General features: G+C 44.1%; 1 gene segment (V, D, J or C); it reads left to right on the forward strand.

Annotated features, from left to right (window-relative positions):
• The first annotated feature begins 368 nt into the window (after window positions 1-368).
• On the forward strand, window positions 369-8,361 carry LOC114513989. The segment is given in 3 exon segments: window positions 369-478; window positions 564-877; window positions 8,269-8,361. Coding segments are annotated over 3 exon segments (453 nt in total).
• Window positions 8,362-16,979: the final 8,618 nt, after the last annotated feature.

Below are 16,979 nucleotides of genomic sequence, written 5' to 3' on the forward strand. Positions count from 1 at the left end.
ACAACAATGAATCTACTTCATGTGATGTTTTTGGACTTGAGCAGGTGTTTGGGCATGATGTCAATCTGTTTTAATATCCACTTGAATAGTTCATGGAATTAAAAGAGTATGGTCCCTCATCCAGTTGAGGTTCAATTTGTAAACATAGAAAGAAGGGCTGTCCACTGTCATGTTTCAAAGTTGTTGCATAACCCAACTGACTTCTCAAACTTGACTCATGCCTTTGAGTCCAACAGAATAACTGTGCTCAGGGTCCAGAAGGACATGGGACAGTGACCTCGGTCTCTCTTCACTTATGAGGGCAGCATCCCTCATATGCAAATTTCTTTCTCACATCCAGTTTACATCCTCCCCTGGGCTGTGGGGGCTCACAACTGTCTCCTTACACAGGAAAGAGGTCTCTGGGGAAGGCAGAGCTCTGTCTAGAAGAAGATGAGAGTGCTGGGACTCCTCTTGTGTCTGGTGACAGTCCCCCAAGGTGAGTGTCTCAGATGGCAGACAGAGTTCTATGGGATGGTGGTCACTGTACATGACTGACAGGGTCTGATATTACTTGTTGCCAGGTGTCCTGTCCCAGGTGCAGCTGCAGGAGTCGGGACCAGGACTGGTGAAGCCCTCACAGACCCTCTCCCTCACCTGCACTGTGTCTGGATTCTCCATCACAACCAGTGGTTACTGCTGGAGCTGGATCCGCAAGCCTCCAGGGAAAGGGCTGGAGTGGATTGTGAGCATATGTTATGATGGGAACACTTACTACAGCCCGTCCCTCAAGAGCCGCACCTCCATCTCCAGAGACACGTCCAAGAACCAGTTCTCTCTGCAGCTGAGATCTGTGACCACTGAGGACACAGCTGTGTATTACTGTGCAGGAGACACAGTGAGGGGAAGCCAGTGTGAGCTCAGACACAAACCTTCTGTGTGGAGACAAGGGGGCTGGAGTGCAGCGGTGCCTAGGACACCAGGGGGCGCTGAGGACACCGGGGACAGTGGAAAGCTACACTGACACTGGTCCACAGACTCTGACTCCCAGGACCACTTTTCTGTCTCTGCTGTCCCTGCATCAGCACCTGCTTCTCCACTGGTGACCACCACCCAGTGTCCTCCTTGGCACTGCCCTTGGCACTCCTGGCTGTGTGCTCTGAGAATGGGGGCCTGTGGCCTGTACATCAGAGACCTCCAAAAAATCCAGGTCAGTGTTGGCTACACTGACTGGAAAAGGGTGCCCTTTGATTTTTTTCCTCCCGAGGAGCTAGGGTGTTCTCACCATAGAATCTTCAGGTTCCAGGTGCTGGGGGAGCAGGAAACTGCAAGGGCAGGTGCTCTCAAGCTTTCATGTCAATCGTGTTTGCTTCTCTTCTCATCACAGTCAGCCACTCACTGAATTTGATGAGAGTGCGGACCTTCCCAGGTGCTAGGAACTGGGGAGAAGGGAGAACTGGGGTAGTTACAATGAAACTCATCACTGTGTGTGTTAGAGTGTGATACATTCAGCAGTAGAGGTGCAGTGGATTTAGGGTGGCATGCTTGGATACTCAGGTGGGACCTGCAAGCAGAGGAACTTGAGGGCATCAGAGACCCGCAAAACTGCTGAGGGTTTCTGGACAGAGGGGTGTGACCTTAGTCAGTTCCCCTGGCATCCCCAGCAAAGGAACTCCCTGCTGGCTTCACAGTGCCCTGCATTGAGGAGCATGCTGAAGTCAGGGTGCAGCCTTTAATTCCACACTAGAGATGCTGAGAGGCCCATGCCCTGTGAGCTCAGACAGGATATCCCCCTTGCATGGCATGGGCTGGACAGCAGGGGGCGCACAGACCCTGTGATGTAAGGACAGGTGCTTCAGCAGCAGGTGCAGAGGAAGCTGGGGAGGGATGTCCTCTGGTGACATTGTTATTCTTTTCATAAAAATGTATAAAATAAGATCTGGAGATGATGCGACTGTAAATATCCAATTCTATCAGAGAATTTACCAAACTCAATAAGACAAGAAAACCTCACTCAGTGAGAGCATTTGTAGGGCTTATTGATAACTGAAAATTAAGGATCTAGAGACAGGGATTTTTTAAAACCTAGTCAGTGCTGCATTTTAAGACTTACTGATCCAAGGAGTAAAACCTACAAGTATTAAAGCCCAGAACTGGTCCAGGTTGACTGTGTCACTAAACGATGGGTGGGTTCTCAATGAGGAGCATGTCCTGTGGGGGCTTGTTCCTCACTGGGAGGAGCTATGTCTGTACAGAGCTCAAGGAGCCAGCAGGAAACTTATACCCAATAACATTGGCAGACTTGGGCCCTGACTCTCCCACTGAGAATGGTCCCTGTGCCCTGTACCCTCTCAAAGGTGGGGTCATATAACAGCCTTAAAGTGCCCAGTGTCATGAATATGCAAGTGAGGAGAGTTAGACTAGGTTAACTGTGAGTCTGTCTGTGCCCTGAGAGCATCACCCACAGCCACACCCTCCCCTACATTATTAGTCCTGATGACACAGCCCTCACCATGGACTAGAGCTGGAGAGCCCTTGCCCTGGTGCCAGTGGCTGCATGTATGGCTGTCCTCAGACACTGGGTTGAGGAGGGGGCCAGAAACATTCATGAGGAATTTTCACACACACCTGCCTCCTCTCCACAGGTGGCCACCCCCATGTGCAGCTGCTGTAGCCTTGTGATCAGCTGAGGAAGCTTGGGGCCTCAGTGCAGGTCTCCTGAAAGCCTTCTGTATGGGGCTTCACCAGCTATGCATTGTTCAGGCCCTGGGAGATGGCCTGCACTATGTGGGCTGGGTCAACGGAAACTCTCAGAAGTACACATATGGCCAGGGCTTCTCAGAAGGATTTTTCTTCTCTGTGAACCACTCCATCAGCATGGCCTATCTGCAGATCAATGGCCTGATGTTGGAGGGTATGCCCGTGCATCACTGTGTGAGAGACTCAGCATGATGACCCCCATCATCAGTGGGTTACAGACCCTGAGAAGCAGGGAAGATGCCCACATGTCAATGAGAATGAGGTCCCATGGAGGGCACAGTGCAGGAGAAAGCCTGTGTTTCCCTCACTGTCAGCTGAGTAGGGGTCTTCGCAGAAGACCATGACATGGACACAATGTGCTGGGGGATCTTCTCCTTGAGAGAAACTGGCATCTGAAAGTCTGAGGTGATGCATGCCAAGAGGCTGAAAAGAGTCTTCCCTTCTCCACAGAGTCCTCTTTGTCCCCCGGTGTCCTGTCCCGAGGGACCTTCATGGTTCTGGTGAAGGACTAGTGAACCTCTGAGAGATGCTCCAAAGATGGGGTGCTCCATGCCAGGTGTAGTTCACATCCCAACTGTCATTACAGAGCAGAATCTTGACCCTGAGGGCACTTCCCAGTTCCAGCTCCCCATGCAGCTGAGCTCTGTGATCCCTGGGGACACAGTCCTATGTTACTGTACCACACACGGAGGGCTAGGCAATGCCAGGCCAGATTCCAATGTCCGTCTCGAGGGTGTAGGGGTGAGTAGGAAATCACGATTTCCCACTGGATCAAAGGGTTTCCAGCTTCACTGTTGGTGGGATTTTCATCGGGAGTGCAGTGGGTCCCTGAAGAAATCCCCTGGGACCCTGACTCTATTGCCCTAATGTTCAACAGGTCTTGCCCAGGAGAACAAAGGTCAGAGGGAGCACGCGTTCAATCAGAAGCCCTTTTAGAAAGGACCAGAGGTCTTTGTTTCAGTTCTACATAAAATGCATGTTGGACTCTTCAGTACATAAGAAAATGTGCACAGAGTGAATCAAGTTTTATATATTTTTAAAATTCTTAAATGTGGCAGAAAATAAAAAAACACACCATCTTACCTACCCAAAATATACAATTCAGTCATGTTAGGTGTACTCATGTTGACATAGAACAAGGTGAAGAATTCTTGTATCAGCAAAGTCTGACATGTCATCCACATAAGCCACCTCCCCCTCCCCCCAGATCCTGCACTCACCATTCTGCTTTCTGTTTTGACACCCTTGACTATTCTACATAGATGCCTTATGTATGTGGCATCACACAGCTGTGTCTTCTTGTGACTCTCTTATTTCTCTCATCATAAAGTTTTCAAGGTCCATCCACACTGAAACATCTGACAGGATCCCGATCTTCAATGGTGTACATACTCCAGTGTATGTATGGACCACTTTTGTTTATCCCTTCATCCATCAAAAGGTATTTAGGTTGTTTTCCCCCTGTTGCCCTTTCTGAATTTGCTGCTAAAATCAGGGGTACTCATCTTTTGAAATGACTTTAGATATACACCCAGGATTCCAATTGTAATATATGACATTTCTACTTTGTATTTTTGAAAAGTGTTTGTACCCTTTTCTAGTGAGTGCTCAAGAGCTCCTATTTTTTCCATATTCTTGCAAATGCTTATTCTGTTTAGTTTTCTTTTTAATACTGATTTCCTAATGGATGTTACAATACCTCTTGTTATGTTTTTTAATGGGTTTATTTGTTACTTTTAGAGAAGAGATGCGAGGGAGAAACAGAGGGAGAGAAACATCAATGCCTGGTTGCCTCTCATGTTTCCCCTAGTGGCAATAAGGCCCACAACACAGGAATGTGCCCTGACTGGACATCAAACCAATAACCCTTCAGTTCATAGGCCAGAACTCAGTCCACTGAGGTACATGGACCAGGACTCATGATGGTTTTGACTTAGAGTTCTCTAATTACCATTAATAATGATCATCTTTTAAGATGCACGTTTGCCAATCCTATGCTAGCCTTGAAAAGACCTTTTCATTTCCAGCCCACTTGTTTTCCAGCTCTACAGAAGTATGATCATTCTTCACTGTCTAACTGTAAGCTGCACAGCATAATGACTGGACACACATATTTTGTGATATGATTGCCAGAGAAATACAGTTGTCACTTTTATACATCTGTCATTTTATATGGGCACAAGAAAAGGAAAAGGCAGAGAAAGGAAGAGATAACAGAAGAAAAAGAAAGGAAATGAGGGTTTCTTTGTGCCAAGAACATTTAGGATCTACTCACATGAACAAAAATCACACACACCATAGAGGAGTGTTAAATCTAGTCACTGTGTTGTCCATGCCATGCCCATGACTTACTTATGCTGCAACTGGAAGTGTGTACCTTCACATCATAAACATCCAAGTCTCTCACTGCCCAACACCACCTCAGGTAACCACAGATATGACCTCTACAATGATATTTTAGATTCCACATGCAATATCATACAGTATGTGTCTTTCTGCATCTCACTTATTTTGCCCACCATTATGCCCTCAAGGTCCATTTATGTTGTCACTAATGGTGGGATTTTCATTTTTATGGCAAATAATATGCTATTATAAACATTTATTTTATCTGTGCCTGGGTGTTGTATTCAAAGCTTAAATAAATATAGAAGTACATAAAATTCATTGATAATGTGTGTGTGTGTGTGTGTGTGTGTGTGTGTGTGTGTGTTTCTGGAAACATACCCTGAGGTGGAATGCCTGGGTCATAAGGCAGTTCTCTTTCTAATTTTTGAGAAACATCCATATTCTTTTCCTCAGCAGCTGCACCAATTCACATCCCTACTAATAGTGCACAGGGTTCCACTGACTGTGTGTGCTCTCTCCCAGGCTCACACCTCTGGGTCTGACCTTGTCTTGTCCTTTCTCAGCAGGGGCTGTGTTTCACTTAACCCAGGAGGAGTCTGGCCCTGGGCTGATGACACACACCCGAACCCTCAAGCTGACCTGTCCCTTCTCTGGGTTCTCTTGAGGACTACTGATATGGGTGTCTGCTGGTCCAGTCATCCACCCTGAAAGGCACAAGAGTTGCTCTCAGATGTTTGGTGGAACAATGCTAAGTATTGTAACTCATCTCTGAAGACCAGCCTCACAATCTGCAAGGACACCCCCAAAACTACATGATTCTCACATTTTCCTGCATGGGCCTTTCACATATAACCAAGTATTACTGTGCACTGATGACACAGAGACATAGTCCAGGGGCATCCTGTAGGAGAACCTGGATGCATGTCAGCTGAGTCCCAAGTCTGCAGAACAGGAAAGAATGGGGTGATGTAATTTCCTGCCAGGTTCTGAGGCTTCCTCTGGCATCCACAGGCTCAGAGACCCATTTCCTTTCCCTTCTCTCCTTAGAAGACCCACATGCCTGTTAGTGATGCAAGTAGAGGAGATGCTGAATTATGTTTTATAAACATTCAAGACAACAAGGTTAGATACTTAGGAAAGAAACATCACCCACAGGTTGTGACTGTGTCATGGGCTCCTGCCTCTCCAAGTGGCAGAACAAAATTAAACACTAACATAATATTTGTTAAAAGATTGGATTTAATGTTGAAACAGCATTACCATGAAGAAAGCATGGAGCTCTATCCACTTCTTGGACCAGAATATTCAACATGAAAAAACAGCTGATGGGTGGCTGGTCTTCAACTTTGTAAACAGAAGGAGGCAAGAAGATGGGAGGAGTGAGGGAGATAGGAGGGGAGAAGGGGAGGGTGATCCCCATGCAACAGGTGCAGTGATTGGGAAATCTAAAGGATATTGTGGCAAGAAAGTCCCTCACTTTGGGAGCATGGGATCTCACCCTGTGTAGGGGTCCCCAATCCACAGCAACAAAAATGGACAGGGAAGCCCACATAGCATCTGGTGATGGGAAACTGTGGTGATTAGGGGTACATGGGAGATTCTGATGCAGCATCACTGTGAGGGAATGGCCCCATTGTTACAACACCAGGAATTGTGACTGCTTGAGGGGCCATGCAAAGGTCTAGGCTGGAGAAGATGTCTCCTTGGTACCCTTAGTAGTGACTTGGAGGCGCTCTCTATTCTCTGGACAGACTCTTGGCAGAGAATCGCTGGGAGTCTCAACTGTGTGGCTTCAGGAAGAGGGCCAGTATTGCCTCCTGCTGTGCACGGGCAGCACCCCACTTCCACCTGTTGAATTACTATATCTGCACTGTGCTAGTTCTGCAGTCCTCCAAGGTCAAGGGGTACTTCTTTGAGTGGACATTTGGCCCAGCCATCCCATTTAGACAGCATAGGAGTGAAGGGGGTCACTTGGCCCTCTGGAGACTGAGAGAGGCTGGCCAGATCAGTGTACCAAGCTGGCCTTTTTATTTTCTCTTTTACCACTTGGTTAAGGGATGAGAAGTTGCCAGCAAGCAACACAGAATTGGGTTTGGGACTGTGTCTTCCATATATACTTCCATCCTGGAGCCAGATGGGCAAGTTCTGGGCTCAGTGGCTGCATTACAGGGAAGCAGAACTGGAATCCCCAGAAGGGTTTTCCCCTGCAGCCATGGGAAAGAGACAAATGCCACTCATAACAGAGGGGACAGAACAGGACGGTGTGGATCCACGATAGTTGTCTTGGTCCCAACACAGACTTTAGCAGCAGTTGTCTGTGACACCTCAAGTAGAACCTGACTCACTTCAACTTATCTAGGCCTATATCACAGGTGAAGCACACCCTTCCCTATTGTATTGAATACTCTGGGTCATCGGGTGCATACAGCCCTAGAGGGTCAATAACACCCTGTAGGTACAGACACCCACTCATGTTCTCATTACAGAAACAGATAACTACAAACACACTGGGTATGTCCCTCTCTCCCCTAGATTATGGTCAGGGTTGCAGTGGAGCACAGCATAGAGGGCACAGGAAAAAAAAAATGTTCCTGTCACCGGTTTCAGCCTCTTGGACACAACCCAGGCTGTGACCACTGGAGCGTGCTCAGGGTCCCTGAACAAAAGAACCATGAAAGGAGCAGGGCAGTCGGACGTTTTGAAGGTTTCTTTCCTGGTTTCCTCTTCTGGTGACAGTGTCCCTCTGGGAAACTCTTTATTCCTGATTCTGTGCGCCTCTGAAAGCTCTGAGTTAGACAAGTCTGTTGTAACAAAGAATATATTCTCCCATGGATAAAAGGCAGAGTCTCTTTCAGACATATTGTGCCCAGTTTCAATGAACCATCAAACCTCTGGCCCACATTATCTGAATCTAACCAGAGGCTCTGTTGGACCCAACAGTCAGCCTGGCCCCAAATAGCTTACTGTCCAATCTGACCAGCAACAAGATATGTGCTTGCTGGACAGTGGGCACCAGAAGTGTATGAAGCCAACTTATGATGTCACAGGCCTCCGGGGTCTATGGTCATTTACTTGGCATCATGATCACAGCACCAAGTGTAGGTGACACCACACAGAGACAGAGGGATACACACAGCCAGGTGTGGATGTCCAGGCTGGTGACAGGCACACTTTCCAAAGGGATATGGAATGTGTATCTTGCACAGAGTTCAAATCTCTGGGAGGAAAAGGAAACACCTTTCAACAAATCAGATTATACTAAGTCCTGGTTAGCAGCCCCCAGTGTGTTACTGAGGTAGAAACCATCAGGGAATAATACTAGGCCAATGTTCTCATGGGGAGTCTCTCATAAAGCTACAGGATGTTCAGAACTTTTACACTAAAGATGAAACATGTGAGCACAGTCCTGGAATTCAGCCATGCCTCCTGCCTGTCACACTGTGCCCCACACCCTTACTGTAGCCTCTCTGGGTTTTGGGAAATTTTTATTTTTTTTTCTTTTTAAGTTGCAGCTCACATTCTATATATTATATTATATTATATTATATTATATTATATTATTTTTAAATATTTTAATTTATTTTTAGAGAGGAGAAAGGGAGGGGAAAAAGAGAGAGAGAAACATCAATGACTAATTGCCCCTCACACCCTTCCTATGGGAGACCTGACCTGAAACCAAGACATGTGCCCTGAGTGGGAAATTAACCAGTGACCCTTTGGTTTACAGGCCAGCACTCAATCCACTGAGCCACACCAGTGAGGGTTCTATATATTAATTTAGTTGAGCTTCTTGCTACAGAAGAGCCATCAGACATTTACACAATGTGTGATCTGATGGCCCAATATATGCAGTTCTCACCTGGCACCACAGAGAGTTATTAAGATATTATTGACTTTATAGACTGTCTACACTTTACATCCCAGTATTTAATCTCTAATTGCCAATTGGTATTTCTTAATACTTTTGTCTATTACACCCAAGCTCCCAAACCCCCACTCACCTGGAAATCACCAGTCTTTTCTCTGATTCTAGGAGTGTGTTTATAAATCTGCATGTTTATTTTGTTCTTTAGGTTCCACATATATGTGATATCATATAGTATTTGAGTTTTTCTGTCTAACTTACTTCACTGAGTATAACACCATCTGGCTCTACCCACTTTATCCCAAATGGTAAGATTTATTTTTTATCTATCTATCTATCTATCTATCTATCTATCTATCTATCTATGCATGCCAGAGTAAAGAAGATGGGTTTATATTCAAATCAGTGGTTTGGTCAAAAATTCCATTTAGTTTTTTGCTATAAAATTAAAGAAACATTTTCTGTAAAATAAAAGACACATCAGAGTTCAGGCCAATATGGTGTCATAGGTAGAAAATCTTCACTTCCTCGCACAACCAAAAGTAGGATAAAAACCAATCTAAAATCAATGAACAACCAGAAGCATGAGAAAATCAAACTGCATGGAACTCCAACAACCAAGGAATTAAAGAAAAGAATGAGTCAGAACATCGAGACCAGTAAGGCAGCGTGTCACGTGGGCCAGCTGGCTGAGCAAAACTGCTGTGAGGCAGCAGGCTGCACAGGCAAGGCTGACTTAAGGAGAAACTGAGACTCAGAGTTGACAGTGGACTATGGTGGTTGCCACAGTGGGAGAAACTCCCAGTCCCACAGGAGAGTGCCTTGGAAAGTGTGCTGGAGACAGCAAGTGAGTTACATTGTTCACTCTCTTGTCCCTCCCCCATAGGCAGAACCTCAGCACAGCAAACAGGGTTTTCCTGCCTGGGTGAATACCTAAGGCCCTCTTAAAACTTAACAGGTGTGCCAAGAAAAAACAAATTATGGCCCAAATACAGAACAGAGAAAAACCTTGGAAGCAGAACAAAGTGATGAGGAGATACCCAACTTATATGATGAAAAAAAAATTAAAGCCCTGGTAATCAAAATGCTCACAGATCTGACTGAACATCTTGCTCAAAAAATGAAAAAAAAAAGTGTAAGATACCCAAAATGAAATAAAGCAAAAAAAAAAAAAAATCCAGGGAACCAAGAGTGGAAGGAAGGAAACCAGGACTCATAGTAATGATTTGGAACAAAAGAAAAAACAATCCAACCAGAACAAAGTGAAGAAACAAGAATTCAAAAAAGAGAAAAGAGTCTTACAAACATCTGGGACAACATGAAACATTCCAATATCCAAATTATAGGGGTGCCTGAAGGAGTAGAACAGGAGCAAGAAATTGAAAACTTATTTGAACAAATAATGAAGGAAAACTTCCCCAATCTGACAAAGGAAATAGACTTCCAGGGAGTCAAGGATGGCCAGAGAGTCCCGAAGAAATTGGTCCCCAAAAGGAACAGAGCAAGGCACATCATCATTAGGTTACCCAATATTAAAGATAAAGAGAAAATCCTAAAAGAAGCAAGAGACAAAGAGAAAGTTACCTATAAAGGAGTTCCTATAAGACTGTCAGCTGATTTTTTTCAAAAGAAACCTTGCAGGAAAAAGGGGCTGGAAGGATGTATTTGAAGCCGTGAAAGGCAAGCACCTACATCCAAGATTACTCTATCCAGCAAAGCTATCATTTAGAATGGAAAGGCAAACAGTTAAAGGAGTTCATCATCACCAAGCCATAATTATATGAAATGATAAAAGGGATTATCTATGAAAAAGAAGATCAAGATATTAACAGTAAAATGACAACAAACTTGCAACCAACAACAAATGAACCTAAAAGAAAAGAAAAAATATCAAAAACAAAAACTAATCAAACAACTAGAACAGGAACAGAATCAGAGAAATGGACATCATATAGAGGGATTTCAGTGGGGAGGGGAAGGGAGGAATTGTGGGCGAAATGTACAGGGAAGAATAATCATAACTAGTAGGCATAAAATAGACGGGGAGAGACAAAAATGGTAAAGGAACAGAGGACTCAAAGAACTTATGTGTACAACCCATAGATGTGAACTAAGAGGGGATGCTGGAGGGTTTGGGGGTCAGGGCAGAGGGAGGATAAAAGGGGGGGGGTTGGTTAAACTGTAATAGCATAATCAATAAAATATTTTACAAAGACACATCAGTAACTTTATCAATTTGGATATTTTTTAGTATTTTAGCTATCTCCTCTGTGGTATAATGCTGATCATTCTCAATTAATGTGTTGATTTAATTGCTGCCCACATCACTGGTCTACCCAACTGTGGACCTACTTTCAGTGAGAAATTTCCACTACAAAACTTCACAAATAACATTTGACACATTTCATCAGTTACACCACTGCAGAAATGCACTGTGTATGAGTTCCATACACTGCAGAAACATCTCTTTGTGTCTGTGTTGCATTTTTATCTTTTTGAAACTATAAATTATTTGATGAAAATGTGTATTTTCTTCTATCCTCAACATAAAAATGACTACACAAAACTCACCAACTTTGATACATTTTAAAAGAATGGCCATATGAGACCTACCATGATACATTCTAACAACATCATTTCAAGTGACATTAATGACAACTGAGAGCTACTGGAACACTTTTACTGGAAAACCAGATGAACTATTTGACCAGCCCAACACGTCAATAACTAGATGATTGTGTGAGGCTATTTCAAAGAAAGTGACATAACACAACTTGAACCGCTACATGAGGATGAGAATGAACACATAAAGAACAAGAGTCCTGAAAGTGTTGGTGCCAGGCTTGCTTAATCCCACCATCCATGCACCTGGGAAGATCTCTTCCCAGTTCTTCACACTGATCCAGGGACCATGGCACTTTATATCCAGGTGGCATCCATCTCGTGTGGGTGATGTAAGAGTGTGACTGAGGTTCATGTACAGACACAATATGGAGGAACCAGGGAAGAGAAAACATTTCTGAAATTTACCTGTGATGAACCTGGGATGAACCCACTTCTTGCATTCCTGATTAGAAGTGCATCACATGTTCTCAGAGCCACCCATTCTGATGGTGAAAATAAGGCTGAATCACCACAGCTGATCAGATTTATAGAAAGTTATGTCCACTAGCTCCAAAAATGGGAGGTTAATTGAATGATTTATTCACTCTGTAATCAATGGATGAAGAAAAATGATGCTCATCATATCAACACAATGTTATTTATTTTATCTTATTTTTACTACTGATTGGTCTCAACAATTTCCATAATTAAGTATCTATATTTTTACATACTTTATTGACAATCTCTACCTATATCTTCTACTAAGCAGATATACTCATGACTGAGTTTCTTCTGTTTTCCGAATGTTTGAACCTTCTTTTAACAGAAAAGCTGGAGAATAAAAACAGAAATGAGGGAGTGAAGCTGCTGCACATTCAGCACCAAAACCCACTGAAGGATCATAACATAGGATCACAGTCTGCTTCTCTGTCAAGTTCACACTCCTGTCTCCCAGGGATCCACACCGATGCTCCACCTCCTCCAGCACTGGAACCATGTGCTCTAGGGACACACCCTGATCTTAGTTCATGCTCTTATCACTTTGTAGAGGAGAAAGGGTCCGATGGAACTTCCTATCACTTGAACATGAACCTCCTGAACTTTAATTTTCCCTCTACTCATGAGGTTTGATTCCTGTTATTTTGTTCAATACTGGTGACTTTCAATAGCATGTCTCATTTTAAATCCTTCTCAGTTTATGACTATTTTCTCTCCGAAGTCATGTGTAAATCTACTGGAGCATTTGGGTCCCTTGATCAGGCACAGAACCAAGTGTGCATGATATATATGTTAATATATAACATATATATATGTTCTGTTTCTTATCATGACCTGGGGATGCATTTTTACCTCTTTAAGACAAAGTAAAGTGTTGGGTGGGGAGAGTAATATTGATTGCTTCAGTTATGTTCATTATCAGACTTGTGATCTTAGCTGCCTGGACACAGAGTTGACCCCACAAACTTCTGTGTATAGGATGAAGCTCAAACCAACTGAACCAAATTGAACAGGGATTAAAGTAATCCTTACTTTGTTTTTACTTACTTTCTAACAGACACATTCCCTTGATAAGAAACACTGTGGGACCATGTCCTTCAGGTCAGCGTCCAAACCCAGAACTCCCTATATAGAAGGTTGACATGCAAATATGGCTGCTTTGTTCATGAAAAGCAGCCCAACCCCAACCCTGAAGCTCTGGGAACACCAGGATTTCCAGGTGTTCCCAGTCCCTGCTCAGCACCCAGTGCCATGGAATGTTGGCTCAGGTGTGTTGTCCTTGTTTCTATTTTAAGAGGTAATTTATGGAGACCTGGTGATGCTGAGAATGTGAGTTGGTATGACTGAGAGGAATGGTAGGTATGCAACAATTCCCTGACAAGGATTACTTTGTGTTTGCAGGTGTCCAGTGTGAGGTTCAGCTGGTAAAGTCCTGGGGAGACTTGATGAAGCCTGGGGGGTCTCTGAGGCTCTCCTGTGTGGCTTCTGGATTCAACATCAGTAGCTACTTGATGAACTGGGTCCAACAGGCTTTAGAGGAGGGGCTGGAGTGGGTTTGTAGCATAAATCCTGATGGAAGTAAAGCACATACTGTGCCAACTCTGTGAAGGACCGATTCACCACTTCCAGAGACAATGGCAAGAACACACTGTACCTGAATATGAGCAGCCTGGGAGGGTAGGACATGGCGAGTGTATTACTGTACATCAGACACAGTGGCAGGAAGTCACCAGACACCCAGAAACAAACATATCTGCAGGAAGGGCTGCAACCACCTGGAGGTGCTCCAGGTCCCTGAACACAAGGACCATCCCGGTAGCAGGTACAGTTTCAAGTTAGGGCTGATTTTCTGTGTGGTTTCCTCTTCCTGTGGCAGTTTGCCTCAGAGAATCTCTCTGGATTCCCAATCTTTGCTGACTGCTGTAGTCTCTGAGTTAGAAAATTTGTTGTAAGAAAAGACAACATCCTTTCATGGTTAAAATGTAGAATCTCTTTCAAAAACTCTTATGCCCAATTCAAATAAATCATCAAACTTCTGACCCTCCCCAGCAGAATCTCACCAGAGACTTTGGTCCTCCAGTGACATCTAAAGAGGAGGACCCACCTCTCTTCTCTGTTTTCCCATGTGGGGTAGATGGAGAAGAAGATGACAGGAGCCTTTATTTGTCAGCAGTCAAATGTAAAATAAAAGCATCTGACAACCCATGCATATTAGCAACTATAAAAATGAGTCACAGAAAAGATAAACTGTTATTATGTGGGGACAACTATCAGTTTTATAGAACATGAGAAGAACAGATACAGTTAACCGAATGATCGTGAGTGTGGTGGGATGGCTGTGGACGTGGTGATGATGATGGAATTGGATGGGGGTCTTGGCCCTACATCTTAGGTGAAATGTGTTCCCTATCCAAAGTCATCAGCTTTTTGGAAGACCTTGCATCAAGTAACAGGTGGGACCATAGTGATTTAAATCCCATGATGCCATCTAAGAGGAGGCATTAGTTTTGTTTTCATATAAAGGGTGATGGTGTATGGATAACCACCATGTATACAGAATATAATAAGAATGATTATAATGGCCCTGGCTGGCATAGATCAGTCCTGGCTGGATTGGGCATGGGCTGCAAACCACAGTGTTGCAGGTTTGATTCCCAGTCAGGGCACATGCCTGGGTTGCAGGCCACGGCCCCCAGCAACCACACATTGATGTTTCTCTCTCTCTCTCTTTCTCCATCCCTGCCCTCTCTAAAAATACATAAATAAAATATTTAAAAAAGAATGATTATAAGTAAAGAAACGATAATAATGATGATTATATGGTGACGATATGGATGGTTATGTGATGCAGAGGATGTGGGTGAGGATTGTGTTGATGATGGTTATGGTGATGCTGATATGAAGTTGACGATGTTGATGGTGGTGATGCTGATGGTTATGGTGAGGATGATGATGGTTGGAGCTATAGGGAGGATGATGGTGATGATGTAGCTGATGCTGATGCTGCTGCTGATGATGATGACGGTGATGCTTATGGTGATGACACAGACACCAGAGCAGGGGATTTCAGTGATTATTTACTCAGTGTGGGAATGGCCAGTCTAGGAGACTACAAAGGGGTGTTTCCTGGGATACACAGCCATCTTAACAATAGCTGGGTTCTCTGTCCCTTCCTCCCATTTTCAGGTAGGAAGCAGCACTCCATGCACATTGACCATTCCCTGAATCGGAGCCATGTCCCGAGGAATGGAATGCTCCACCATGGAAGCAAACATCCAGACTCCCATGAATACACAGCATCCAAGACCAGGTCTGATGTTGCCCAGCAACAAATGTCTCCTCCAGGTACCTCTGTCAGTCATTCTGTCTTGTAAGTGCTGGTCTCCACCACAGCCAACACTGCACTGATCCCTCTGCCCCTTGTAATTGCCTTTCACCAAGCTAGACCTTGACTGCCTGAATATGCAGTTGGAAAAGTAATCTAATTTAAATGCATAGTACAAGTGTAATCACACAATATTTGTCTTTCCCATGTGACTTCATTTCACAGAACACAGCATCACCTAGTTTCAACCACGTTGTCGTTTATGGTGGGATTCCTCAGTTTTAAGGCTTAGTCATACTGTGTTGTGAGCATATAGCCCACGTTTACCCAGTCATTGACTAACAGACACTGAAGTGGATGTCATGTACTGACTGCAGTGAGTAATACTGCTCTGGACAGGGCAGTGCAAGTACCTCTCCCAGTTCCTGGTTTTTATTATTCAAATGAACATCTGGGATCTTCATGGCTCAATCAAGCAGTATTTCATTTTTTTTTTTCCTTTTTGGAGAAATCAATATGTTGTTTTCCATGTGGCAACACACTTTTATTTTACCATCCAAAGTGTGTAAGGGCTCCCTTTCTCCACACGCTCACCAGCACTTGACCTCTTTCACTTTTTTTTCTGTCCTTTTACAATATCCATCCTGCCAGGGCTGAGGGGGTTTCCTACTGGGGCTTTGATCTAGAGTTCCTGATGATCAGGGGTCTGATTATGAGTCTGTTGGGAGTATTTTTCATTCTGGGTCTATGTTGTTGTCATTTTCTCCAAGTTTTCTTTCTCTTAGTTTCCTTCACTCAGCAGAAGTTACCTTTCTAATCCCAAATTATCCCTCCGTTTTCCTTTAAGCTTCTAACAACTCATTAAAATGTTAAATTCATTGTTTGACAAAACCAATACCCGAGTCTCATGGGGACACCATTTAATAGCATGTCAATTAGGATTCTGATCTGACTCTTGGTTATCCCCATAGTTCTGGTTCACCCAGACCTGCTAGAAAGGACAGTAGCTACAGGTGTCCTGCTATATGTTATGTGTCAAATCTTCCTGCACACAATTAATGAACACACTTAAGACAGAAGCTTCTTTACTCTCATAGATCCTAACTGTGGATGTCTTTGTGAATTGGTCAGTGCTTCTACTGGAGGTTTTTGTTTGTTTGTTTGTTTGTTGGGTTTTTTTGTTTGTTTTTTGTCATGGAGACTGTTGTGGAAGTTGGTTTCTGCCATTGGCTCTAGAAAATTTAGTTATCACATTGACTCCTTGATGGTGTTCCCTGCTTGGCATGTGATCAGCACCTACTGTGTTTCCTGCAGAATATCTCTCTTCTTATGCTCATCCAGTTGCATACTGCCCTCAGGATTTCAGAACAGCAATGTGTGTGGTGGTGGGGCTGTGCCAGCATCCTTCTCAGACCTCTGATGGAGCTTTAGTCTTAGGCAGAAAGACACACAGGTCTGGGCTGTATCCTTGCATCTAATCCAGTCTCTCAGGGCTTCTGATACTTTCCTGAAAATGTTCTAGATTTACACTACCTGAGTATATGAAGCTGAAAGCCACTGGACCATGTACAACCATGATGACCACCACAACAACCTAAT

Source organism: Phyllostomus discolor, chromosome 2 (assembly GCF_004126475.2).
Source record: "Phyllostomus discolor isolate MPI-MPIP mPhyDis1 chromosome 2, mPhyDis1.pri.v3, whole genome shotgun sequence".
Taxonomy (NCBI): domain Eukaryota; kingdom Metazoa; phylum Chordata; class Mammalia; order Chiroptera; family Phyllostomidae; genus Phyllostomus; species Phyllostomus discolor.